The sequence below is a fragment of the Strix aluco genome, chromosome 20, assembly GCF_031877795.1.
Source record: "Strix aluco isolate bStrAlu1 chromosome 20, bStrAlu1.hap1, whole genome shotgun sequence".
Taxonomy (NCBI): domain Eukaryota; kingdom Metazoa; phylum Chordata; class Aves; order Strigiformes; family Strigidae; genus Strix; species Strix aluco.
This window is the reverse complement of record NC_133950.1, coordinates 3,729,336-3,754,883: the sequence shown is the minus strand read 5'-3', so window position 1 is coordinate 3,754,883 and position 25,548 is coordinate 3,729,336. Positions and strand designations below refer to the sequence as shown.

Sequence of the window (25,548 nt, the reverse complement as noted above, 5' to 3'; positions counted from 1 at the left end):
AGGCAGTGAATGTGACACTGCTCAGCTCTGGTAGCTTCAGCACATGGGCTGCTTTGCTCAGCAAAGGCTAAATCTGCAGGAAAATGAGTTTTTCTCTAGGTTCCACATCTCTGGGCTTGCTGAAACAGACAAGAATAATAGAGGGAATGCAAAATGACCTTAATGTCTCTTGTCCAATTTCCCTGCCTGGCAGGTCTATCCCACCAGGAAAGCAATCCAGAGATACCAGAAACAATTCCTGGCATTGACTGCGTCCGGTGGTTCAGCTGAAATACTCTCACTCCTCCATGTGGAGCTTTCTGCTCTGGCAACGGGGAGCTGGGACACAGCTGCCCAGTGCAGATCTAGTCTTACTATGCTTTCCATACCAAAGTGCCCGCAAGAGGCTGCCATGAGACGGGCTGATGTTTTCATCCTTGGCATGGTCAAGTGAATGAGGTTAGAGAAATTTTGAAAATTCCTGGAAAAGGCTTTTTGGGGTTTGGTTTTGGTTTTGTGGTGGTTTTTTTTTTTTTTTTTTCTCACTGAATAGTTTCTCTTGGGGCCAGGCCAGGCTCTTCTGACTGACAGAGCCATCTTTGGTTTTTTAATATGAACAACGTAGTTATTCAGTTCTGCTTTCTCCAAGCCGCTGGGAAGCACCAGCTGTCATTCAAACCTGGCCCAACCCTCCCTCCTGCTGGCCTACAGGCACTGGGGGTGACACAGCTCTGGTGTGGTGGCACCCAACGTACCACTACCCCTCTTTGGGGAGGGCACGGGGTGTCTGATGTCCCCTGGAAGACTGGTGGCAGGCCAGTGTGTCCCACCAACCAGTGGTACCACCCCTGGGAGGAGAAGCAGCAGCAGCAGAGCACTGGGGAAACAGGGTTCTGGTGGTGGAGACTGAGGCACCTTCCTACATGGTCCTGACCATCTACGGGTGATGCTGGGTGACTGTGGCAGTAGATTAAGTCCCAGGCTGACTTGAGCAGTCTGTAGGTGTTCACATGTGAATCCTGACACTGCAGAGGACACATGGTGACTGCAGCCATGAGGCTGTCTCCTGATGACCACATTCAAGCAGATGCTGTGAGCCTCTGCTGCTGCATTCTCTGAGGGAGAGCAAGGTCTGGGGGGGAACCAGCTGCATGTCTGTGGCTCAGTGCGTGGACACTGCTGCCTGGCACGCGAACCAGTCAGCACGGCACAGCCCGCCTCTACATATGGCACTGCTGTCCAAAACAGTGCCGCATCCAGGGTGGGTTGGTCCCCAGCCAGCACAGGTTACCAGACCGTACCCAGGAATGGTGGATCGACCAGACCAGGAGCTGTGAAAATAACAGATGCCAAGTTCTGGTGCTCCCTGTCACTGTCCAATTCATTAAGTGCACTTGGTGCTAACCCTTTCTTTCAGCCCCAAAGCTGAGGGGGTGCAGGGATTCACTTCCAGTGGGGTACAAAAGTGTCAACCCAGAAATGCAGCTGTCCCCAGGAAACCTAAAACTGGCGAGGGCAGAGTGGTTGGGGAGATGCAGCAGATTTCCCTTGGGGGAGGGCTGTCTTGTTTGATCTTCCCAGCTCTGAGATGCCATCGTGTTTTCCATCTTGCTGCTTATTGGTCCTCTTGAGGACGTGCTCTGTTTGCTTTGGAGGGGGCTCGGCGCTTTCCACAAAGTTACTTTTCTTTCCTCCAGACTGTTTTTCCCTCCGGGGCCGGTGAGCAGGAAGTCTGGTGACTGCCTGGCGGCCCACAGGCTGTCACAAGGGCTGGGAGAGCGGCCTCGGGTAGGAAGCTAAAATAAGCTGTCCAGGGGGATGGTGGTTTTGTTTGCTCGCCCTGTGACATGCCTGGGTCTGCAGATCGAGAATTTGTGTTGGTAGGAAATGGCAGTCACTCGTGTCCAGTCCCACCTTCCCATCCCTCCAGCTGATGGGGTCTCAGCACGAGTTTAAATATAGGGAGCCATGAGGCTTAAATGAAAGTGTGATAGATGCTGCAAGGCCGTTGATTAGAATCCGCTCAGCAATTGCTCTGTCCTGGTACAAATTCCACTCTGCTGAAGCTGGCTGTCACAGGAACGGCTAAGGGCAGCATGTAACAGTCATAAACATGGCCATAAACTACCCAGGCTTTCGTCTTATTAATGGAATGACTGTAAAACCATATTTCTTTGGGGAACATACTGGTGGATACAGGTGGAAGCCTGAAGCAGGGCCCTAAAAATAAGAAGCTCTGTCTCTCTCCTGGTAGAGTATCGTCCCCCGATGGAGCAGTGTCTGCTATCTGTCTGCTTTCAGGCTGCTGGAGCTTTTCTAATGTTGAATTTCCTGTTCCACCTGCATGTTTGTGTTTCCTTTGGCCCAAGTATACCTCCTTCCTGCTCTCTCAGGTTGTCCTGCCCAGTATATCTGATCTAACCTGCCATTGTTTTTATTGCTTTACAGAAGAAAATTTCTACCCACGCTGTGCCATGGGTTGTGGAATCAGCCCTGGGGACTCTGTGCAGCAGGACAAACCTGTTCTGGGGGAGGGCTGGATTTGGGGGGTGGGAGCATGTTCACCACCAGCAGCATGATTGCTGTGGTTCTTCTAGGAGAGCTGAGATCCCATGGCAGGAGATCCCATGGCTACATGCTGGGGTTCCTTCGAGGCAAGGCAGCAAGGGCTGTACCAGTTCAGCAGGAAAAGGCTGGGCTGGATTTGTACGTTGGGTCGGACAGAGCCTTTTCTGATGAGTAAGGGCCAGTGGTTATGCCGGCACCACGTGTGTGGAAGGACCTGCACTCATTCACACCCCAGGCAGGCAGGGGATGCAACCATGGCAGGAAGAGATGTTGTGTAAATGGGAGCAGAGCGAGTTTTTGGAACCCTAAGCCTCTGCCCAAGAGAGTTGCATAAAATAGGGAACAGAGTGTGAAACAGAAACTTTGACAACTATCAGGGATTCTTCCTGACCCGATTGTCACATCCGGATGGAGTCCAGCTCCCCTGACTCGGGTCACAAGCAGGGAGGTGGCTGTGTCTGACCAGCTGTCTGTCCGTCTGTCTTCTCCTCTGCCCAGCGGGGCTCTAACAGCAAGCACGGTGGTGGGACAGGGGGCAGCACCAGGCTGCCCAGTGCAGGAGTGGGCGGAACATACCAGGGCTGAGGGCAGGAGCAGGGGACATCACAGTCCCCACTCGCCGGCTGGTGACCCCAGTGCCGGCCGCAGAGGCGGCTGCCTCGCCGTGTGCCCTCTGTCACCTCACGAGCGGCCCAGCCCTGGTCTTTGGGTTTTTGTGTCTCGTCACTTCGCCGCTGCTGCTGGCGGGTCTCCGATGAGGAGCTGGTGGCCCTGACCCTGCCGCAGGCGTCACGGCGGGGGCGGTGCAGGACCCACCCGCCTCCCTGCGGGGCTGAAGTCACGCCCAGAGCTTTTAGATGCGAGTGTGGGTGCGAGAGGCGGCGTGGGGCTTTCCCGGGTACCCAGGTCCCAGCACCGACGGCCCTGGGCTCCCGGCCGGGTCCGTCTCAGCACCCAAACACACCTCGCGCCTGCGGGCGCAGCCCGGGGCAGAGCGGTGCCCTGGCTGGCGCCTGCCGTGCCCGGGCCAGCCTGTGGGCCACGAGTTCGGCCACGGGGCAACCGCCGCGCTGGCCAAAGGCCTCACCGGGCCGGGCAGCGGGCAAGCCCCGGGCAGGGACCCCGCGGCGGCCGGCAGGGTGCTGCGGGCCCGAGGAGGCCGCGGGAAGCGCCCGGAGCGCGGGCGGCTCTCGGGAAGCGAGCGAGGGGCACGCGGCAGCCACCGACCGGCTCCGCCCGCGCGAGCGGCGGGGCAGCGTCCCCGGGGGGCGGGGCCGCCCTGCCGTGGGGCCGCCCCGCCCCGCCCCGCCCCGGTCGGTCCCGCCCCGCCCCGGCCGGTCCGGCGGGCGGGCAGAGGGCGGCGGGCGCGGCGCGGCGCCATGGGCCCGGTGGAGGAGGCGCGGGCGCGGCTGGCGCGGTGCGGGCAGAGCCACCTGATGCGCTTCTGGGCCGAGCTGGGCCCGGCCGAGCGCGGGGCGCTGCTGGCCGCGCTGCCGCCGGGCCTGGACGAGCACTGCCGGCTGGCGGCGGCGGCCGGGGCCCGCCAGCGGGGGCTGCCGGAGCGCCTGGACGGCCGCATGGAGCCGCTCCCCGCCCAGCTGCTGGGCAGCACCCGCCGCAGCGGCCCCGCCGCGCTGGAGCGCTGGGAGGCGGAAGGTGAGCGGGGCGCGGCGCCGCCTGTCCCGTCCCGGGGCGGGGGGGGGCCTGTGGGCTCCGGGCCCCTGGTGCCGCCCCTCCCGCCCGCGGGCTCAGGAGCGCGGCCGGGGCGGGGCCGGGGGGGCCCAGGGGCGTCTGTCCCGGCGCCGCCGCCGCTGCCGGCGGGTCCCGCAGCGCGGCCCTGCTGCCAGTCGGTGCCAGAGATACAGAGGCTCGTCCCAAGAGCCGGCCGGGGCTGACTTACACCCGACAGCGCGGCCGGGCGCCAGCGGGGAGGGGCCGGGCTGGCCCCGGCCCTGGGGCGAGGCGCGGGGGGGGCTCGGGGCGGGGGGCAGGCGCATCCCTGCGGCATCCCGCGGAGCCTTGGCCGATGTTCCTGGCGGGGTCCCGGGGGCAGAGACCCCCGTCCGGAGGTGTCACCTTTGGGGTGGCATCCAGCAGCCTGCACGGCGGCCGTGTGCTTTGTCGGGAGGGGGGGCTGGTGTCAGGCAGGGGGGAGGCGAGTGGGAGCCAAGGTGATGGCGAGGAAGGCAGAGCGGGGGAGATTTGGGGTTACAGCTGTACCGGCAGGCCCCAGTGCAGGCAGCCAGATGACCAGGGCAGGGGCTGTGGGGACACTTTAGAGCTGAAACATTCAATTTTCACTCTTAGCTGTTAAATACAGGGGCTGAGGCTGGGGAGCGTGTAGTGGGCAGGCCACGGGATAGTGTGGTGCCTCACAGGCGGAGGTGAATTCCCTGGGGAGGGTGGGAGCAGAGGGGCTGCATTGTCCCTGGCATGGGGACCTGCCCTGGGGCACACAGGTGATCTCCCGGACTGCTCAGGGGTGTGAAGGCAGGCCTTGGTCCAGCCTGTACCGCCTGCAGTGCAAGGAGGGAGGTGGGATCTGGGAGCAGAGCGGATGGGTGGTGTGGAAGAAGCTCAGGAGAGCCCAGCATCCATGTTTTTTGGAGCCTTTGCTGGCAGCTTTCCCTGGTCACCCAGTGGGTGTGTGAAGGATGGGGGTGATGGGAGAGGTGGTGGCTGGATGTGGGGTGCTGTGCTCCCCCCACAGCATGTGAGACATCCTGTGCTTTTTTCCTTAGTGAACGCTCTATTTTATTTATTTGCAAAGGTTCAGATGTGTCTCCCCTCTATAAAATGTAACAGCACCGTTAAAAAATAATCATCATAAAAAAAGGAAGCCAGAAAAAAAAAGCTGTGGTCAGAGAGACACTTGCCTAAATTGTGGCAAGCGTCTGCACAGCCTTGACCTAAACCTGCCAGTGAAGCGGTGGGGATGTGTGGGCAGGGGAGTAAAAGTTTCCAAAGAAAAGCCAAAATAGAAGCATCAGGGTCACAGGGCAGAGGAGCTTTCCTGCCACGTCGGACTCTGCGGACAGAGCTGAGTGGCGATGGAGGGAGCAGGAGGAAACTGGTGACCCAGGGGCCACGTGTGCTTGGTCCAACCAGGGTTTCCACCAGCCATGCTCACATGTCCAGCCGAGCAGAAGAGGGTGTCAGTGCCCAGCCAGCACCACAGTGGCCACCCAGATGTAACCAGGGGGGTTTGGTAGGGACCCGCTTGGATGGTGGTCGCTGCCTCTTGCCTGAGGGTGTCACGGTCAGGGGGAGGGGATGAATCCTAGGAGCAGACGGGTCCAGGCCAGGGGAGCGCAGTAAATTAATTTTACCAAGCTGGGTCTTTCGTCTTCTGCCCTGCCAGGCCAGCAAGGAGCCGGCATATCTGCCTTGTGCCACCGTCTGCAGCAGGGCAAGGAAGGCAAGCTGTGCGACTGGCCTCCCTTGGCGTGAGCAATGCTTTCAGGAGTCCAGAAGGTCTGGTGTGTTTGTGACCACCGGCACCGTGCACAAGTCGCCTGGCCCTGAAGTCTGGATGGCCTGAGCTACATCAGTCCTGCAGGAGCATTTCTTAATTTGTACCAGGAGAGGGGGATGTGGTTCTTCTGGTTTCCTGTGGTTTGTTTTTCTCATTCCGTTTAATGCTGGAGCTGGGAATCAGCCCTCGGTTTTATCTCCCAGAGGAGGGCAATCAGGAGGCAGAGTTTGTGCCGCTGAACCCGGGCAGCGCTGGCATGCTGGCTGTCCCTGCCGACGTGGCCTCGTCCCTGGGAGTGTCACCGTGCCTCTGCACGGCGTTTCCCAGTGAGCTGGTGTCGTTGGCACAGGCTTTGTGGGGGTCGTGGGTCTCTGAGGGGATGCAGGCTCCAGAAGGCTCTTGCTTCCAGTGAGCTGCTCGTGGTATTGAGCTGGACAAGAGCAGAGAGAGCAGTCCCAACTCCCAACCCGCTGCTCGATGTCCTCGAGGCTGCACGGCGGGTACAGCCCTTGGCTGCGGGGCCGGGGTCACCCCGAGCTCATCTGTGCTCTGGCTGCAGGTATCCAGGTTCCCAGCAGCTCTCACCTGCAGTCTGTCCTCTGCAAAGACTGAACAGCTCCTCCTTTCCCCTTCCCCCTTTTTTGTGATAAAAAATGATAAAAGAGCCAAGCAACTCAAAACTTAGTCTTGGGAACACCCAAGATATTTTTTTTAATAGTGAAAAAAGTCATTGTCTCTGAGATGATAAAACTTAGCTTGGTCAGATTTGCTTTCAGATCTTAAACACAAGCATTAAGTGATCACATGCTCTAGGCAGCCTTAGGGATGATGATATCAATCAAGCACAGACACTTTTACATTCTGTAAATATTTTAATGTTTAGTGTTTAAATGTTTATCTAAGTCTTGGACATGGGCTGCAGCATAGCCCCCATTTCATCAGAGAGTTTGATGAGCCGTTCTGGTTATCAGACTGCTCTGCAGAATTAAGGATTTTGGGTTTTTTGCTTTATTCTTCTTTTGCTGACTGCTGTTGTATATCGGGCTGATGCACCTGTTCAGCAGGAGAATTCAGTCTGTTCTTGCAAGATCAATCCGTTCTTCCTGCAAAATCTATTTTTTGTTTTTTACTTTTTATGCAGAATAAGACTTACTGCAACATTGGTGGCTGTCTAACAGCCAAGACATCTTCTGGTTTTTCTTTGGTTGAGCTATTTGTATTTCATATGCTGCAGAAAATAAGGTGGATGTTTTTTTCAAGAGGGATGGATATTTCCATTTACTCCAGGAATGTGCAGCAAGATGAGTCAGTTGTTATGAACTCTTGTCGTGAATATTAGTAGTTTTACAGCTGGGAAGTCAGTAGGCTTACTCAGATCTTTGGGGATGTTTGTTTTCATGGCAACTTAAGATCCGAAACTTGGAAAAACTCTCCAGTAGTTGTAGGATTGCATCGTAAATCCTGGGAATGTCATAAATGAAGGAGAGTCCCCTTGCTGTGTTGTTCATGTGTGCCATGGTCAGCCCTCTCCTGGGAATACATTCCTGTCAGTCTGCTGGATTTTGGTAAGAGAAAAAGAGAATTACATCGTTGATGTTGTGGTATTGCTTTGGGTTCAGACTCATCCTGCTTAGGTCAAGGTTTCGGTCCCTGCAGTTGAGAGGCCCCTTCAGGAGGTAGATGTGAGATGCCAAATCATCCTTGGGCAGATTCGATCTTCTTGTCGCTGCATGGAAAACTTCTGAGAACTGCCATCTCCTCTGGGCCATCCCTGTTTCAGTGGGGTGACACCAGCCCTGTCACCCTTGAGTTGTGGCCGAGGATAGCAGCTGCTTGTGCTGGATGCTGCAGCACAAAGTGGGACCTCGCAGGCTTTTCCGATACAGCGTTCGCTCCAGAGCTTCATGTGAGTGATGCCCCTTGGTCACAGGCTATTGCTGTACGTAAACCTCTAATTGGAGATCATGGGATGTGGTCCGTTGCACCAGGACCAGGAGGGTGCGTGTCAGTATGAGCCTGGCGGTGCTGTGGCAGAGCTGGAGCGGAGCAAGCACTTGACCTGGTCCACTGGTGGATGAATCTGAGTTGCACCTCAAAGCAGCAACCCCCTTGCTGCAGCAACTGAGACCAGCAAATGCTGAGTTCAGACCTCAGCTTTCTTTTAAATCAGTGTGAAATACTTTAGCTCATGCAGTTTCAGTTCTAGGTTGTTTCGGTTTTAAAAAATATTTTCATTGCCTGTTTGAAACGGAACAGTTTGGAAGTGTCCCACAGGAACTTTTTTAGGTTGGTTGGGTTTTTTTCCTCCATAAATTCTTCCTTCCCTTAATTTTTCTTTTTCCACTGGGACATTTTGGGACAGGTTTGGTGGAAGAAGCCCGGCAGCCTGGTACAGTGGTGCCCTGCTCACATATGTGAGGCCAGGCAGAGAAACCCTCCCTTCCCCAGCCCTGCAGTAAGACAAGGCTTAGGTAAGGATGAGCACTAATGAGTACTTGGGCTGGGAGCACGGAGGAGTGCTGTGTCGATGGAGGCAGGTGATGAACATGCTGCAGCTGCACCTTGCCCTGCCTGGCTGGGGTTATCCATGCAGCATCCCTGCCCGGAGCGGTCCTGGGTGGGATGTGGTTGGGTACTTTGATTTTACTGACCACATGCCTTAGCCTTCAACTTCAGTCCAAGGCTGTTCAGATCTTTAGAGAGCTTCAAGTTTGCTTTCTTGGGGGACTGCTGGTGGTCTTGATGCTGGAGGAAGGTTGTGTGTTTCCCTTCGTGCTGCTGCCCTTGTGACCCTACTAACTGGTGCTGTGGGGCACCAGTGTGGCACAACTGCTGCAGCTGTGAACGAGCCAGGTATTTGCTTGCATCCTGAGGAGCAAGTAGCTGGAACACACGTATATATATATATATATATATATATATATGTCACCATCTTATCTCTTCTGCCCAGTAGGATGTGCTCACTGGGCTTGCTGGCCCTGCGCAGCTGCATGTGGCGGTCTCATGCTGCTGTCTGACGGTGCTCATTCAGCCCTGGGCCGCTGTGGCGTGGGGACATTCAGAGCCCTTCCAGTTGCCAGGTCTCTGGGCCTGTGTCCATCTGCTGTGGGTTTTAAATGCAGTTGGGAATCCCTGGAGAGTGACTCATCCTTGGTTGTGGGAATGACAGCAAGTATGCTTTTGCAGTGCTCATGGTCAAGGGCTTTTCTTTGCTCAGACACTGCTGTTTGTCTTGCTCCGAGAGGCTTATCGTTACTGTGGAGAGGACGAGATTAAGCTTGCTCAGGGATAGATTGGCCAAGTGAGAGGTGTTTCCTTGCGGAGTGGTGAATCAGCTCCCCATGGCTGACCTCTGCAGGACCATGACAGTTGTTATTCCTTTTCCTGGGATAAAGCAGGGATAGGAAATGGGCAGGATCTGTGCAACCACATGCTTCAGCTGCAGCCATCGCTGTCCTATCCCTGCCCTGCCCCCGGACAACAGTGACACAAACTGAAGAGTTTGGCTTTGTTTTCTAACCACAGTGACTTTCCCTTCCTCTTCCCATTGGTCAGTTTGTCATTGCTGCTGACCCCTCCACTGGTCTGTGATTCCTCCCTGCTCCATCCCGCAGCTGTTTCTCGAAAGGATGGGCACAGGCAGAGGCGATGGTGGGGCTGGTCGTGGCGGGGATGTGGACTCAAGGGACACCCCCAGCTAGCCTGGTACTGAGCTGGCTGGCAGTTTGCTGCGTCTCTCGTGTCTGTGTGGGGAGGAGAGAGAAGGGAAGGGAGAGGGGGCTGGTAGGAAAGAAGGTTTTACCCAGGTCTGTGTCCCCCAGGGCTGTGTGGCTGCACCGAGCCAGGCTTGTGTGCAAAGCACAGGTCTCGCCTGCGTGCTTCCCTCCTGCATGAGTTTGCTGCCTCTGTGCCAGGTCTCGATGCAGGGGCAGCCACCACCAGAGCCAGGGTGCTGGGAGACCTGGAGCCATGCTCCTGTGGCCCTTCATTCGGTCCTTCCCTTCGCCAGCGATGGTGCTGTGCGCTGGCAAACCGCCTGCCGAGCACGTGGCAGCAAACCATGTGTTGGGGACCAGAGCAAGTAATAGTGGCATAACTAATGCCTTAGACCTCCTGCTCTGTGCTTTAAGTCTTTTGTGATGGGAAGTTCAGTAAAGATGCAAAGCCATTAATTGCTTGTGGTATGTTGCATAAAATTATGCTTATTTGCATCGCCATACAGCTCACCCACACTGCTGTCGTCTGTGCCTTTTAAAATTTAAATTTAAACCCACTCAAGCTTCCCCCTCTATCCAAGGACCTCCTGAAACTTTGAAATCCCCAAACTTCCACCTTCAGCACAGGTTTCCCTCTAGAGAGCTCTCCTAATCCCACTTGGAGTGGAAGGGTAGACTGCGGATCTCCAGAGGTGGACAGCTTCTGCAGTTCCATGAACGCAGAGGCTCGCTGCAGCGAAGCGATGGCAGGGCTGCATGGCAGGCTTCCTTCCGTGTTCCTGAGCAGGCATTACCAGCCTTTTCGCAAAGGGTATGTTTAGGCAGAAACATTGTGTTACTGATGTGGTGGGACTGAAACTTGTAAGCGTGGGGAGATATTACTGCAATGTCATGAATGACTTACGTCTGGTTTTATTACTGAAAGCTACATTTCCGAACAGGACTCAAACCAAGCCAGGTTGTTAGAGCAGCAATTGGTGTTTTCCCTCTATTGCTCCTTTAAATGGCCAATTATTTAAAGATGAGCATTAAAACAATCCTGTTTTTGTTGTAATTCAATATCTTTGGTCCCTGTGTCTTTCAGTCCAAGTGAGGAATTTTTTAGTCCCGGATGTGGTTCAAGTTGGGTGTTTGTTTTCTCCTCGGAGGTTGGGGTGAAGCACGGGGTGTCCTGGGCCGCACGGAGCAGTGGCAGGCTTGGGGGTGTGTGTGAGACTTCTTGTATTAGGTTGCAAAAGGCTCCGTTAGCTACCATACAGCAGCAGAGTTGTGGCTTTTGGCTTGGACAGAGCAGACCTCACTGCATTCCTGGAGGAACGCAAAGCATTCCCTTAAGAAAAATGTTTCTCGCAGTTGTCAGTCATTACTGTGATGCTGGCTTGAGAGAAGGCAGGGAACAAAGAGTGTGAATGAGCTGGGTGCTTATTACGTGGTCTGGTTCTTCCCCAAGTTCTGGACTTTCCTGGTATGTTGGGAGAAACTATCTGTTTTAATTTAGATTGTGGAAGTTGTGGGTTCTGCAGGCTTGGCTGTGCTATTAGTCTGCAGCCAAACAGAAGCTGGGGCACAAGTACAGATAGTTCATTAAGGCAGATTCCAGAAATGCTTCACTGAAGATGACAAAACTTCATTTCTTTGGGATGTAGAAATGTTGGTGTTAAGGGACCTCTGGAGGTTTCTAGTCCAACCCCTATTCGGAACAGGATTATACCCAGCCCTAGGTCAGGTCAGCTATGGCTTTACCAAAGTAAGCCTTGAAAACCTTAAGGGACATCCCCCACCCTTCTGGATCTCTTTTCCAGTGCTGTACCACCTTCCTAGTAAAGAGTTTTTATCCTAATGTCCAGTTTGATCCTCCTGAGCTGCAACTCATGGCTGTTCCCTGTTGTTACACCATCTTTAGGTGAGGAAACTGCTGCATCAAAGAGGTGAAATGACTTTTTCTCGTATTGTGTGCAGTGTCATAGTTCTCTCTGAACAGCCAGCAATGGGCATTGAACTGGCAGCTGTTGGCTGTTGCCTGAGCTCTGCAGAAAGGCTCAGGAGAAGAGCACAGGGTGTTGGTTGCTTTTGTGATTTTCACGTCCCCTTATGTTCCCGTTCAGGCTTGCATCTGATCTCACAGAACAAGGTGGCAGTGCTGCTCCTGGCTGGAGGACAAGGAACTCGCCTGGGAGTGAGCTATCCCAAGGGCATGTACAACGTGGGGTTGCCCAGTGGCAAGACCTTGTATCAGATCCAAGCAGAAAGAATCCGCAAAGTGGAGCAGCTGGCTGGCCAGAGACACCACTGCAAGTGTGCCGTCCCCTGGTAGGTGACCTGAAGCCACAGACCTACTGTCTTTGCGTTGCAGTCTTGCCTGTGTTGTCTTCTAGAAGCACTTTGCCGGGTGCTGTACAGAGACATGTCAGGGGAGAGCCGTTTGTAGGCAGGATTGTGATGCCAGCAGCTGGAGGAGGGTGCGCAGGGATGGGCAGTGGCAGGTCTGTGTCTGCAGACCTGAGGGACCGAGTACTGCCCTTGAATCACTGACCACTATCCTAACTGCTGTACCCTGCTGTCTTTTCAAGCCCAGGCCCTGACAGCACTATAAATAGCACTTTTCAGTGCCTGCTTCGGATGCTTCACAAAAGATTTCCTCTGTTTGGGCCATTCTTTCTCAGGTTCCTGCATGGAGGGAGAGATCACCTACAGCTCACCTTCCAAGACCCTCTGCCTCCCCTTGTCTGCAATTTCTGCCACAGCAAAAAACCTCTTCCCCTTGCAGTTGTAATGGAGCTTGTCATGCTTCGTTTTCAGGCCACCTCCTGCTGTTGTTGTTTACAGCTGGCTGCTGTCCTCCTGGCTGCTCCTAGCTTTCAAAAGGCTTCAGAAGAGACTAGATTTCTGCAAGGTGCAAAATATGAATTCCCTATGGGATGTGGTGGGTGAGAGGGAAGAAGGCGCTGCAGCGCGCTTCTGGGAATCTTTTCTGCTAAGTGTTCTTCATTAGACACTGTCTGGTCTGAGCCAGGGTTTGGGAAGACTGAAAGAGCAGGGTTTTCAGGGTAGCACATTGTTTTACAAATTAGAGATCAAAGGTGGTTCGAGCCCACGTTGTGTTTCTTTCTGAAGCCATACGTACATGACATGAACTGCAAATACACCATCCCTGGTGCTGCTGGAAGCCAACATGGGTTATTTGTAGGAACATTATCTGCTGATAATGTTCCTCTCCCTGGGCTGAGGAGGCAGCTGGCTGCTACAGTCCACCACAGGCCAGGGTGTGCTGTGCTGCAAAGATGCAAATCATGGAGTGTGTGAGGTCCAGGCTCTCCTGTGCAAGGGATTGATTCCCCTGGCATGCTGGCAGAGGACCCCATACACCTATGCCAATAGTTGTTGACAGGTAGATGAGGAAAGTGGTTCTTAGCCACTGTTGAAGGAGGGTAGTGGAGGGAGAGACAGCAGCAATGTGGAGCTAGAAGGAGAGGAGGAAATAGAGAAACTTAAGAGAAAAACAAATGATGCAGCCAACATTTGAAAATGCTGCTGTTCGCCTTGGCACAGAGGAGGCGCTGGCGGACTGAGCTGCTGGGGGTTCACAGCTCATTCTCAGCACCTCATGCTGGTCAGTGCTGCTTTAGACACTTAACAACAGTTTGAATCTAGGATGAACGAGGCTGTTGTACTGTCCTTTGCCTTGTTTTCCAGCTCATCTGGATATCCAGATGTTGTTCACCTTTAGGGAAAGGCTCTTCTGTCCTGGCTGGAGCTAAGCCTGTGGTTAGGGTCATGCACAGACCCTGTGCAGCCTTCCTGCAGGGCGAGTTCTGGAGGAGAGCTCCCCTGCTCAGCTGCATACTGCAGGATATTGCAGTGTCCTCATTTAACACTCTTGGCTTTCCTTCCTTTTGTGTTCCACTTGCGGTTTTGTCTTTTCCTTGTGCTTTTCTTGCTTATTGCTCAGCACCCATTCCTACCCAGGTACATCATGACAAGTGAGTTCACGCTGAGGCCGACAGAGGAGTTCTTTGTAGAACACAACTACTTCAACCTGAATAAATCTGACGTGGTCATGTTTGAACAGAGGATGCTGCCTGCTGTCACCTTTGATGGGAAGGCCATCTTGGAGGAGAAGGGGAAGATTGCCATGGCTCCAGGTACCCCACTGTTCACTCTTATGTGGTACAGTAATGTGTTAGGTGTTGATAATTGCTACGAGCCATCAGCCAGCTTGGCACATGGAGCAGTCTTTGGAGGTCAGTGTTAATGCTTCTGATTAGTGTGGGAGGGTTCAGTTAAACGTTTCAGGCTGGTAATAGAGTCTAGCAATGTCTGTTTAGTTCTTACTGGAGATTTGCCCACAGCACATGGTTTTTATCAAAGCCTGGGAGTATTGTCAGGATTAGGAGTGGTGCAGCTGCAGGTTAGGAACAATGTGCATCAGCAGGGCTGTGCGTGAGGTCCCTGGGGTGCTGCCTCTCAGGCGTGAAGCTGTCAGGAGCCAGGCTCCCATGCAAGGCTTATAGCTGGTAAAAAAGCAGCAAGAAGATTTAACTTTCCAAAATGATTGCAATGTCTCACCTAATAAAGTTCTCTTCTCTTAACCTGGACATGATAGGAGACTCGGTGAGGGCAGCCCGGTCGGGGCCGTGTTGCGGTGATGTGGTTTTGCGGTTGCAGAGCGGTTTTCCTAATCTGGCAGGGGTGTCAAAGGAGGAGCTGTGAAAGGGTGATCTGTGATGAACAAATGTGCAGGTGTCTTTTGTGCAGCTGCAGTTCAAGCCTTTAAAAAGGCATTGGGAAGTCGCAGGCGGAAGATAAACAGAAAATAAGATTTATTTCAGTCTTTTTCTCCAAGCTGAGCTTTAAATATGCTTTTGCTCTGCACTAGAAGAGAAGAAATATAGCAGGCTTTCCCCACTGTCAGCATAATGTTTTGCCCTTTAGTGTTTACCCTCTGAGGATCTTATAAGGCTTCATAAAGTCTCATAATGCTTCTCTGTGAGGCTGGTCCCCATGGTCCCACTCTGCAGGTGAGGGAGCTGGGGTGTGGAGGGGAACAGCCTTGCCTGAACGTGACAGACCTGCAAATAAAATCTGGTAGCACTGACTCTTGGCTAGAAAGAATTCCCTGCTCTGCTGTTAAAGAAAGTTTCTTCAGGACTTTAAGCTTTTTCTCTGTCAGCAAAAAAAATCCCACAAAGTCACAAACTAACCAGGGTTTTCTCTTTTCTCTTGCATTATAGATGGCAATGGTGGCTTATACCGTGCTTTGGTGGATAATAAGATCTTGGATGACATGAAGCAACGTGGAATCCAGTATGTCCATGTATACTGTGTGGACAATATTCTTGTGAAAATGGCAGATCCGGTCTTCATAGGCTTCTGTGTTTCGAAAGGGGCAGACTGCGGTGCAAAGGTGAGGTGGTGCTAGCGCTGGGCCATTTCCCCACGGGGAGTTAAGGTCTGATCACACTTGGAAGCTGCTGCCTAGGATGAGCTTAGATGAACCAGGGTGTTCAGACCTCTGTCTGATAGCGACTCGCTCCAAGCAGATTTAGAACTGCTTGCTGCCTGCGTTGCATTCAGAACCCGTGGGTGTCCTCCTCTGCTGCTCCCAGAGTACTGTGCAAAAATTAACTCAATTAGAGCAGGGACTGTAACTGCACAGGACACTACAAATTGGAATTGCTTCTCCTTTATGCCCTGCCCTTTCTGCAAAGGCACTCGGGCTATCTGGAAGCTGTATTGAACTGGGTTGTGTTACTTAAATGCACCTTTAAGTCTAATGGAGGCATTCCTTATGCCCCACTGTGGAAGATGGGGAAAACCAAACCAGCCTGGTTTTGTCACCCTAAAGCAGCAGGTGCCTGAGGAGAGATTTATATTACTTTAGTCATTAACACTGTACATTCAGACAGGAAGCTGAAGGCTAATAATAGCTGCAAACATTTTTTCATTTAATGCCAGGTCTCAGTCCTTGATAAGAAAAGTGCCCCACAGTACGCTGATTTCTTTTAACTGTTTTGTCTTCTGAACAGCCATGCAATTAAGCGGTCAAGTACTGGGTTTTATGCCCAGTTGTTGGACAGAATGTGCCTCCAGGCTACTCTGTATACCCAGCACTGCCTTGCCCGTGCTCCTGAGGTGCTGGAGGATCAGCATGCCTACAGTCCTGTAGGATCATTTGTACGTGGGAGTTGGAATAGTGCTGGGATTTTCTTCTTCCTTGTCATAGCCCTCTGTCCTGTGGCTGCAGGTGGTGGAGAAGGCCTACCCCACAGAGCCTGTTGGGGTGGTGTGCTGTGTGGATGGGGTCTACCAGGTGGTGGAGTACAGTGAGATCAGCCTGGAGACTGCGCAGCAGAAAAGCCCTGATGGGGGACTGATGTACAGCACTGGCAATATCTGCAACCATTTCTTCACAGTTGAGTTCCTGGAGACAGTGGCCCAGTAAGTTCCAGCAGACCTGCTAGGCAGCTGTGCAGCCCAGAAAAGCCTCCAAGAGCGGGTGTTCCCGTTGCCCACTCTGTAATATCAGTTATGGGTACCTCCTGCTCTGCTGTTCACCTCCTCTCTCCTACAAACAGTTCAAAACAGCTGTGTCCCCTTTCTGACAGCCCCAGTGTGCTCTTCAGACCTTACCCAATGAAGAGATTGCGTGCATTGCTGTAGCTAAATCAACCAAGATATACCAGTGTACGACCTTCCTGGGCCTGCAAGGGTGAGCAGCCACATGGGCTGCAGTCTGGTCAGTGATGTCATCAGTGATGCAGCCCCACACTGAGGATTTTCAATGGGAATGTCACCCATGCCATCCCTTGGGACAACAGAGGTTGGGGGAGGGGGTAAAGCTGGCAGAGGACTCTGCACCGTGGTGTTGGGAGATGGGGATGTGATGCCAGGCCTTCAGTGAGCAGCTGTACACCCTTCCTGAAGTCCTTGATCCACCCTTGTGTGAGAAATGGGTTCTGCTCCATTGTCATCCTGGTCAGATAATAATTTGGGTTACCTTTTTTTATCTCTGCCTGCAGTTCCAGCTCTATGCTAGATCTTTCCTCTCCTCTTGCTTTACCCTGTCATGTCCCACTGGTACAGGGAGTGCTGCTGGCTGGGCTGCTCTGCTCAGTGAAGTGTTTCCTGGATGTGACTTGGATCAGTTTGGAGAGAGCAACACGGACAACAGTTGAGAGAGGACCCAGAGCAGTAATAAGCCATCTGTTTCCCAGAAGTGTACTACTGTTTTCTAAGTGGACATGGAATAAATGAACTTGTTTCTTCTCCTTTTGCAGGAAATATGAACCGCAGCTGAGGCATCACGTAGCCATAAAGAAGGTGCCCTACATTGACGAGGAGGGAAATCTGGTAAAACCGCTAAAACCGAACGGGATAAAGCTGGAGAAGTTTGTGTTTGATGTGTTCCAGTTCTCTAAGTTAGTGGCAGACGTGATTTTATTTTTTTTTCCTCCCCTTTTCAATGTTTGTTTGAATGACTGTAGGTTGTAACAGGCCTTGCCAGGGAGCGTGTGGTTTGTGGGTGGCTTGTTAGAAAGGCTGTTGGATCTACACCAAGCTCCAGCACAACATAACACCACAGGCTCTGAGAGATGCGGCCACAGAGTGCTCAGCAGTAGCTGGCCTTGCTCTGACCATGCTCCCAGAACTGTTTGTTCCACTGAGCATGTGTTGGCTGGCTCAGCCTCTGCCAGCCCTGTGAAAGAAAGAATCAAAAAAAAAAAAAAGGAAATCTAGCACAAAGCCAACATTTAATACGAGCCCATGTTGGAGTATTCAGACTTGCAAAAATTGGGTCTTTCAGGATTGTGGCTTCCATGGCAACTGCAGCTCTGGTTGTGTTTTTGGTGTGTGTTATGCCAGGGCTCAGCTCACACCCTTGGTGTTTGGAAAATGGGTTGCTTAAGCACCGTGGGGCCAAGTTACTGTTGCTTGGGAACTGTCAGTGTTGACTTGCCAAGCTCTAAAACATAGCTGAGAGCGCTGTGCCGTAGTGTTAGTGCAGGCAGGGGTACTTTGTGTTTAGGGAATGTGGGACTTTTAATAATGTAGGAATTTAGCATAAGTGTTCTTTTAAAACCTGTTTTCCGAGGTCTCAAATTGAGCAGTAAAGATTCTGGTTTAGGCTTAAATAAATGGGAAAAAGAGACCTCAGGGAAACTGAATTATCTTTGTTCGGGAATAGTATTTTTCTTTTTAGAGGGTTTACTTTAGGGTAGGGAGCTCAAGGTTTGAACTGCTCTCCGTTTCCTCACGTGTGTTCAGTAAAGAAGTATCACACCAAAGGCAAAAGCAGAAATGTGATAGAAACAGTGCCGAGTTCTGAGCTTTGAAAGGACTCATTTGCAAGCAGTGATTCCTTGTGCTTTTTTAATAATACTGCAAAACCAGCCTGGCAGCTGCTCTTCACACGTGAAATGCAGAAACGCACAGATGCTGCTGTGGGATTTTTTAATTTGCATTCCCATTTCTGGTAAACAGCTGTACTTAAGATTCAACTGTGAATCTTCCCATACTGCTTGTTCATACCTGGGAACTGGTGTCCTCAGTTGATCCTTGCCTACAGACTCCCAAGTGGAGTGGCCGTTTCTTGCAGCAGGGGTGCGATGCTCTGAAGTGAGCTGCAGAGCTTGGTGCTGTGTCTGAGCTTCAGGCACCGCTGCTCTCTCCATCCTGCCGTGTTCTTACCTGAGGCTTTTTGTCCACAAGCTTCCCAGTGCCTGGAGAGCTTTCTGTGGGATCTCTGCTTTTCCTCTCATCTGTGCGCAGCTCTGGATGGTTGTGAAGCTGCTGTTATGTTCCCAAAGAGACTGGGCTTCTTACTGTATTTTTCCATCATACAGCCCTGGTACTTCTTTGCTCTTCAGATGGGAGGTGGGTTTTCCTTAGCTTGACTGCCCCAGGCTGCATACATTGCTGCTCCCTAAAATATATATGAGCCTTTCCCCATTAAGGTTGTTGCACATCAGCAGGGCTGATGGCTAGCTTTGTTTATCATTGTTTTCTCCCTTTTGCTGGTAGGAATTTTGTGGCATTTGAAGTTTTGAGAGAAGAGGAGTTCTCTCCCCTAAAAAACGCAGACACAGCTGACAAAGACACTCCTACCACTGCTCGGCAAGCCCTCCTGGCCCAGCATTACCGCTGGGCTCTCAAGGCTGGGGCCAGATTTCTGGATGAAAATGGTTGCAGGATACCGGAGAAACTTGGGTAGGAACCTCTGTGACCTTCTCCACAGTGTCTCTGCCTGTGAGTGCCCAGCTGTGCCAGCTGGCTAGTGGCATGTACTGTGCTCTACAAAACGGGGCATTAGTTTGATCCCAGGGTGGCTCGGCATGATTTTTTGTTCAACTGGTCTTTTCTGAACATGCCGTGTAATGTCTATTACAGCTCCTGCTCCATTAGTGATTGTGAGTGCTCTAGACAGTAGTGCACAGTGCTCTGGACTTTATCTCTGGCAGAGCTTGTTAGGCAGGGGCAACCTTTTCCATCATTCTGGATTTAGCCAGCCCAAGGAATTGTAATTTGTAGTCCTCACCAGCTTTTGTGAATATGGCCCCAGTGCTTAAAGCCCATCAAGATTCTCAGGTGGGCTTAAGGATCAGCTATTATAGCAATTACCAATTCAGATACTTCCTGCATCAAGCTGGTTTTACTCTGTGGGATAATTACTTCATCAACTCATCGTTTAATAAACCCACAAGCTGTTCGTTTTACTTGAGAAGCACCTCTATAAAAGCATGTTCTTGTTTTGATGAGAAATATTTGGGAGCTGCTAATTCTCTTTTATTTTCATACTTTGTTTTCGAATAATGTCTGGTGCATGTGAAAACAGATGTCTTATCCTTCTGGATATCCTATTCTTGATGATCTTTTGACAAAGATGCACTGTTTTTTTTAAGCATTGCAAGAAGCTAATCCTGTGTTCTCTTCTCTAGTCTCTCAGGAACTGAAGATCCTCCAGCTGTCTGTGAGATTTCTCCATTAGTGTCTTACTTTGGAGAGGTGAGAATAACTATCTATGGAGGTATTTTTAAGAGTGTGCAGGTATGCGTCTGATTTCTTTCCAAACACAGGGGATTTCTTTAGCCTGGTCTTGCTGAGAAATGGTAAGATCAAAGGAACTAGGACTTGGGCTCTGTTACGTTTGTGGTTCCCCTACGGTTTACTCTTCGGCAGTTGGTTCACTCTTAGTTTTAGCCATCTGTACAATGAGACTTGCAGTGAGGCTGGAGAATTTCATTAAGACTCACAAATACTTTGAGATCTTCTGAATGATAAGTGCAGAATATTCAAAGTACAAAATCCATGGGCTCACCGTATGCGATTGTATGCTAATTTGTGCCCCTCTCCCACAGTGAGTGAATACTGAATGATAAGTTGGAGTTCTTTAGAGAACTCTAAAGCATTGGCTTTAGAGAAACCACGTCATAGATTTCTTGTCTGTCCCTCTGGAAAGAATTGGTCCTAGGAAAGCTGCTTCCATTTGGAAGTGAGAAGAGGAGCTTCTCTGTATTGGACAAACAGGGCAAGAAATAGTGGATTGCAGGAGGATGTGTGGGCACTGTGGGGAAGGGCATTCATAAAACTTCACATCTTCACTAAGTTTCTGTGTGCAGGTAGCAAACTCATTGCAATCGAAGTGTTGTAATAACAAAATGAAAACAAGGCAATTTGAATTGACTTTTCTTTGCTAGGATTGTTCTAATGTGAGTTAAGGACACACCTTCCCATGCCTGCCCCTCCCAAGGAAGTTTGCTTCTGAGATCCATTGTTTTATGGTTCATTGGTACTTCTCCTTCATGAACTCCAGGCTTGGGGCTGAAACACCTTCCATCTGTGTCACTGGGGAAACTGTTGCTGTTGTCTGCCCTTCCCGTGACCTTTTAGCTCTGGGTAGTTGGTTGTTCTTTGAGGACATTATGTAGACTTAAAAATAGTGCAGGTAGCCAGTTGGATGTATTTACAACCTAACAGTACTGTTTTCACACATTCTCAGGGTCTGGACGTGTACATGAAGAACAAAGACTTCCCTTCTCCCTATGTACTTGAGGAAAACAAAGCAGAAATGCTAGGAAATTCTTGAAGAGAAGGGAGGCCTTTCCCCCTCAAATCAGTTATCTGTTGGTCAGATCCATTACAAAAACTGACATCACTAAAATGTCAGCTATGAAGTATGTTATTAAAAAAATTGCTTTGCAGTATCGGATTGATGCCAGATCCTTGCAGCCGTTGTGTTTACACACACATCTGTGCTCACCAGCTCTGTTTGGTAACTTTGAAGGCTATGCCTTTTACCTCAGTCTGTTTTGTAAACTTGGATGTGAATGAAGATTAACACCTTCTGGGTACCAAACAGATTTTATATTTCTTATTTGCTGTGCATATGAATATGTAAAAGAGCCAGTCAGGGCCTAATAAATCAGCTTTGCATTCAAGAAGATTAAATGTATTCAGTGCCTTGTTAGGTATCTTCTTTGTGCTGGTGGGGTCGGGGTGTTTGTTTTGTTTTTAAATTGTGTGCACAGTTGAAGAATCAGTTTGATCCATCTTTTCCCTAATCCTGTGCTGGTTAGAAGATCCAATTCAGCAATTGCATCCTCTAACCAGATCATACAGAGGAGTCTGCTGTAGGTAGGGTTGCTGCTGTGCAGGGTTGCTTGAGGTTTGTACTCCAAGGCATAACAGACTGCTTTGCATATCTAGGTTTGCTGGTGCCATTCCAAGAAAACATAAATAAATAGGCAGCTTGGACTGATTGCTCTTTACAGCTGTAGTGACCTGTTTTTCTTAATTAAAAAAAATGAGAAATTTTTTCACAACCCTCTGCTCTTCCTTCTATATCATTTATTTTACTTTTCATTTTTCTGTTTAATGTATACCATATGTCTCAAAGGGGACTCTTTTAAAGTATCTGAAAGTAATAAGAGGAACAAATTCTGATGGTAGAATTTAATGCTTAACCAAAACCAGAAGAAGCCTTAATCCCAGCATAACCAGTGTACACAGTAGAACACCAGCCTCTGCTTCTACAGTTTCTTGCCAGGTAGTTTTCCAGCACTCTTTCACTTAGTAAATAATTCTTTAGATGCCTTCTTTTTAAATATATTACTAACCATAATGTAAAGATGTGTCAGCTAATTAAGGACACTAATTGCCAGAACATACGTAGCATGTGACCTCAGCCCTGGCTGAGGGATCCCAGTGTGGCTGTGATCCACAAATGATTGTTCCTGTTCAGCCTTTGGATGCTGCCCCAGCAAGCTTGTGCCAGGCGGGACCTGCCTGCTGCAGAACCTGCACTGAGCGCACCGGAGTCATTTCAGCCTTTGTGAGGATGATTCAGGTGCACTGCTGGGCGGCCTTTGCTTGAGGAGCGCTCTATACCTTTTCCCTAAACCAGTTGTTAAGGAAGGTGGTGAGGAAGATGCCTCATCTGGCACGTTGATATTTCATGCATCTGCTACTGAGGAGCAGCTGATGTATTTTAAGTGTACATCTTTTAAATAACTTACAGGGCTTTCTGTAATTCCTGACGTGAAGCTGTATGCAGAATGTTGGGGAAGTATAAAAATGGCTTTGAGAATAAATATGATTTGTAAGTAGGCTCATGTTTTCCAGAGAAAGCATCTAAATGTCAGTGGCAGAGTTTTCGGGTATAAAGTGTATCTGCATGCACATAAGTAATGAGCCTCTTGCACATGCAAACCAGCTAACGACAGTTTTGATTACCTCAGTTTGCATGTGCAGCCAGTAATTCCCATTTCTTTTAAGCATTTGTCCTTGACACTCAATTCTGTAATTTTTTTTTGCACAGTGTTTCTGTGGGCCATTCCATTCCTGTCAGTCACGTCTTATATCTGAGAACAAATTGTGTTGTATCTTTGTGGGTATTGCTTGTTGATTCAGGCACGCTCTTGTCTTAAATTGCACTGTGCTATAAAGAAAATGTATTTCTTGTGCTCTTTCTAAAGTGCTTTCTCTTTTGAAACTTCAGTTCCCATGGGCTTTAATCATGTGTACACTGAGCTGCTGACATGATTTCTAGAGGTTGTTTTCAAGGAGAAGCTGAATTAGAGTGCTGAATGCCTTGTCTGTTGGGTTGTTTTTTATGACTCCTCACATTTTAAACGGGAACATAGAAAGAATTTTGGGAGAACTTTAAAAAAAAATAAATAAAATCTGTCCTGTATGTAACAAAGTAGTTCTAGTATGCGTTACGGAATGAAAAATATCTGAAACAAAGGGACGTCCCGTAGTACTCCAGAAACTTTTGAACACCTAAGCATTTTTATAATAAAGATGTTACTGTGATTTCTATGTGTGTGTCTGTGTTTCTTGTCCATGAGGAAAACTACACTTGTCGTCTTTGTCCCTACACGTCATGGGTGTTGGACACTGAGACAGCGTCACGTATGGCACGGCTGGAGGCTGCAGTGCCCACGCTTCAGATGTACAGGATGTGGAACTCAGCAGAGGGTAATTCCTGAAGGAGTTTGACATGGTGGGATGTAATTTTTTCATCAAAAAGCAGAAGACTGTGTTCTTGCTTGCAATCCTGTTTAATTTTTTTCAAGTTTTTCAACTCTGTTTACTGAGAGAAGGGAGTTTAATTGTGGGTGGAGTGTGTTTTATTTTTATTTAAAGTAATTTGAGTGATATGGATCTGAGTCAGGCTTTCGCAGCTGTTGTGTAGGTAATGAGCACTCACTGTAATGCAACTTTTATTTGGCTTCCCATTGACAGGCACTTTTTAAACAGGGCTCTATTTATAGAACGAGCAGTAGGGGAAGTTAGTGATTTTTCACAAATAACAGATTGTGCTCTTTTGGGGGTTTAGTGCTGAACCCAGCAAAGGTCAGAAGTAGATATTCTTCCTTCCCTTACCTATTTCACGCCATGTTTCTCTCTTGGCACCCATGTGAATGCTGCTGGGGGTTTTGATGTGTTTTTAAGGTACATAAATCAGTAATTTCCTGTGATAAGAAAATAAATATTAAAAATGAATGCATGCTTCAGGCTTCTTTTAAATTGTTCCACCGCTTTAAGTGTTCATATCCACCAGAATTGTTTGTTTGCTCAGAAAACCACCAAATTTTCAGTTTTATCTGGAAATCTAGTGTGAGGTAGATTCCAAATTTAAAGGCTAAACCGATGTATGTTAACAGAACAGTTAGGCACAACTGAAGGTCAATTCAGTGCCAGCACTTAAAGCAGTAGTCTTAAAGCAGCTGCTTCAATGCTTTTTTTTCCCTTTTGAACTAAACCTGGTCTAGGAGTAATGGTTATTACAAAGCCAGTTATGTTGTGGCTCTGAATGTGTACCTTACTAAACAGCGCTCTTTCCTATTCCTCTGACCCCACTGATGTCCCTCCTCCTCTGCAGTGAAGATGCAGATAACTGTTTGCACAAGGAGTGATGAAGGGCTCGCATCTGTGGAGAAGCAGGTGAGGGAAGGAGTTGTGTGGGACAAGTGGATCCTGCCGAGTACCAAAATTCAGTCCCAGATCTTACGGAAGGGTTTACACAACTGCTTAAGTTGCTTTTCACCTACTCTCACACATCCTCTCACAGATTTCAGTTGTCTCCTCTCGGGATGGTTCCTGTGTTGTCTGCCCAGGACTGTGTGCGTGTGATGCAAAGGACAAGGGATGCCAGCTGACAAATGGCTGTCTCTGGGGTTCTCCCTGGCAGGCAATAACAACATTAGACAGCTTTCTCAGGCCTCTGGGAGTCAACAGGTGTTTGGGCTTTTCCTTTGCTGTGCTCACCTTCCTGGTGGACTGGCAGGAGGAGCATTGGTGTCTGTGGTGCATCCTCTTGTTAGGGCACAGTGTCTTCTGCTGCGTGGCTGGTGCCGTGGCCTTACCCCAGTGTGGTTCTCCAAGCTGGATGGGAGCTGCACCCTCCTGAGCTCGACTGATGGGAGTGTGCCGGCCCTTCTGTTCATTGAGTTGTTTTTCCTGATGACCTCCTACATGCACATTTCCATTTATGTTTCTTTCATGCCCCTATTTCTGTGACTGGTCTCTATATTATAATTTCACAACACAGGAAAAGCCTCTCCTTATGTCTCATTTCCTGCCCAGGCAGCTGAACTCCCGGCCCAGCTCCGTTGAGAGAGTAGGTATAGCGAGGGGGAAGAGGCAACCACCACCTGCCCGAAACAGGTGCCGGCACCAGGATGACCGGTGGCATTGATCGGACTCGGAAAACCCAACGCCAAGAGCTGCGTCCTCTCGTGGCACCCTTGGCGCTTGTCGCGGGTGGGCGGTGCAGGGCCCCCGCGGCTCCAGCGCTGCGTAAGGCAGTGAGGGCTGCGGCTGCCGCCACCCTGCCCCCTGTGAGGAGGACAGACCCCCACGCTCTGGCCACGTCGAGGGGCACCGTTCGTGCTCATTGCCAGCCGGCTGAACAGGAGCCAGCAGTGTGCCCAGGTGGCCAGGAAGGCCAATGGCATCCTGGCTTGTATCAGCACTAGCATGGCCAGCAGGGACAGGGAAGGGATCTCACCCCTGGGCTCGGCACTGGTGAGGCCGCCCCTCGATGAGTGCGTTCAGTTTTGGGCCCCTCACTCCAAAAAGGCCATTGAATGACTCGAGCGTGTCCAGAGAAGGGCAACGGAGCTGGTGCAGGGTCTGGAGCACAGGTCTGATGGGGAGCGGCTGAGGGAACTGGGGGGGTTTAGTCTGGAGAAGAGGAGGCTGAGGGGAGACCTCATGGCCCTCTGCAACTCCCTGAAAGGAGGGTGCAGAGAGGGGGGATGAGTCTCTTGAGCCAAGGAACAAGCCATGGGACAAGAAGGAATGGCC

The 25,548-nt window shown here is 50.6% G+C and overlaps 1 protein-coding gene across 1 annotated transcript; it reads left to right on the top strand.

Moving 5' to 3' along the window:
* Positions 1-3,926: 3,926 nt before the first annotated feature.
* UAP1L1 (UDP-N-acetylglucosamine pyrophosphorylase 1 like 1) lies at positions 3,927-23,049 on the top strand. The gene is made up of 9 exons (XM_074846255.1): positions 3,927-4,203; positions 11,844-12,048; positions 13,705-13,880; positions 14,970-15,142; positions 15,983-16,176; positions 17,016-17,156; positions 18,760-18,945; positions 19,674-19,740; positions 20,735-23,049. Exons 1-9 carry the CDS (start codon positions 3,927-3,929, stop codon positions 20,819-20,821), a joined length of 1,506 nt encoding a protein of 501 aa, XP_074702356.1. The 3' UTR covers positions 20,822-23,049.
* Positions 23,050-25,548: the final 2,499 nt, after the last annotated feature.

Excerpts from the sequence above, each read along its gene's own strand:
- UAP1L1 (XM_074846255.1), top strand. The coding sequence starts at position 3,927 with ATGGGCCCGGTGGAGGAGGCGCGGGCGCGGCTGGCGCGGTGCGGGCAG. Across the intron at positions 4,204-11,843 it reads GGAGCGCTGGGAGGCGGAAG|GCTTGCATCTGATCTCACAG; the intron begins GTGAGCGGGGCG and ends GTTCCCGTTCAG. Across the intron at positions 17,157-18,759 it reads GATGTGTTCCAGTTCTCTAA|GAATTTTGTGGCATTTGAAG; the intron begins GTTAGTGGCAGA and ends TTTTGCTGGTAG.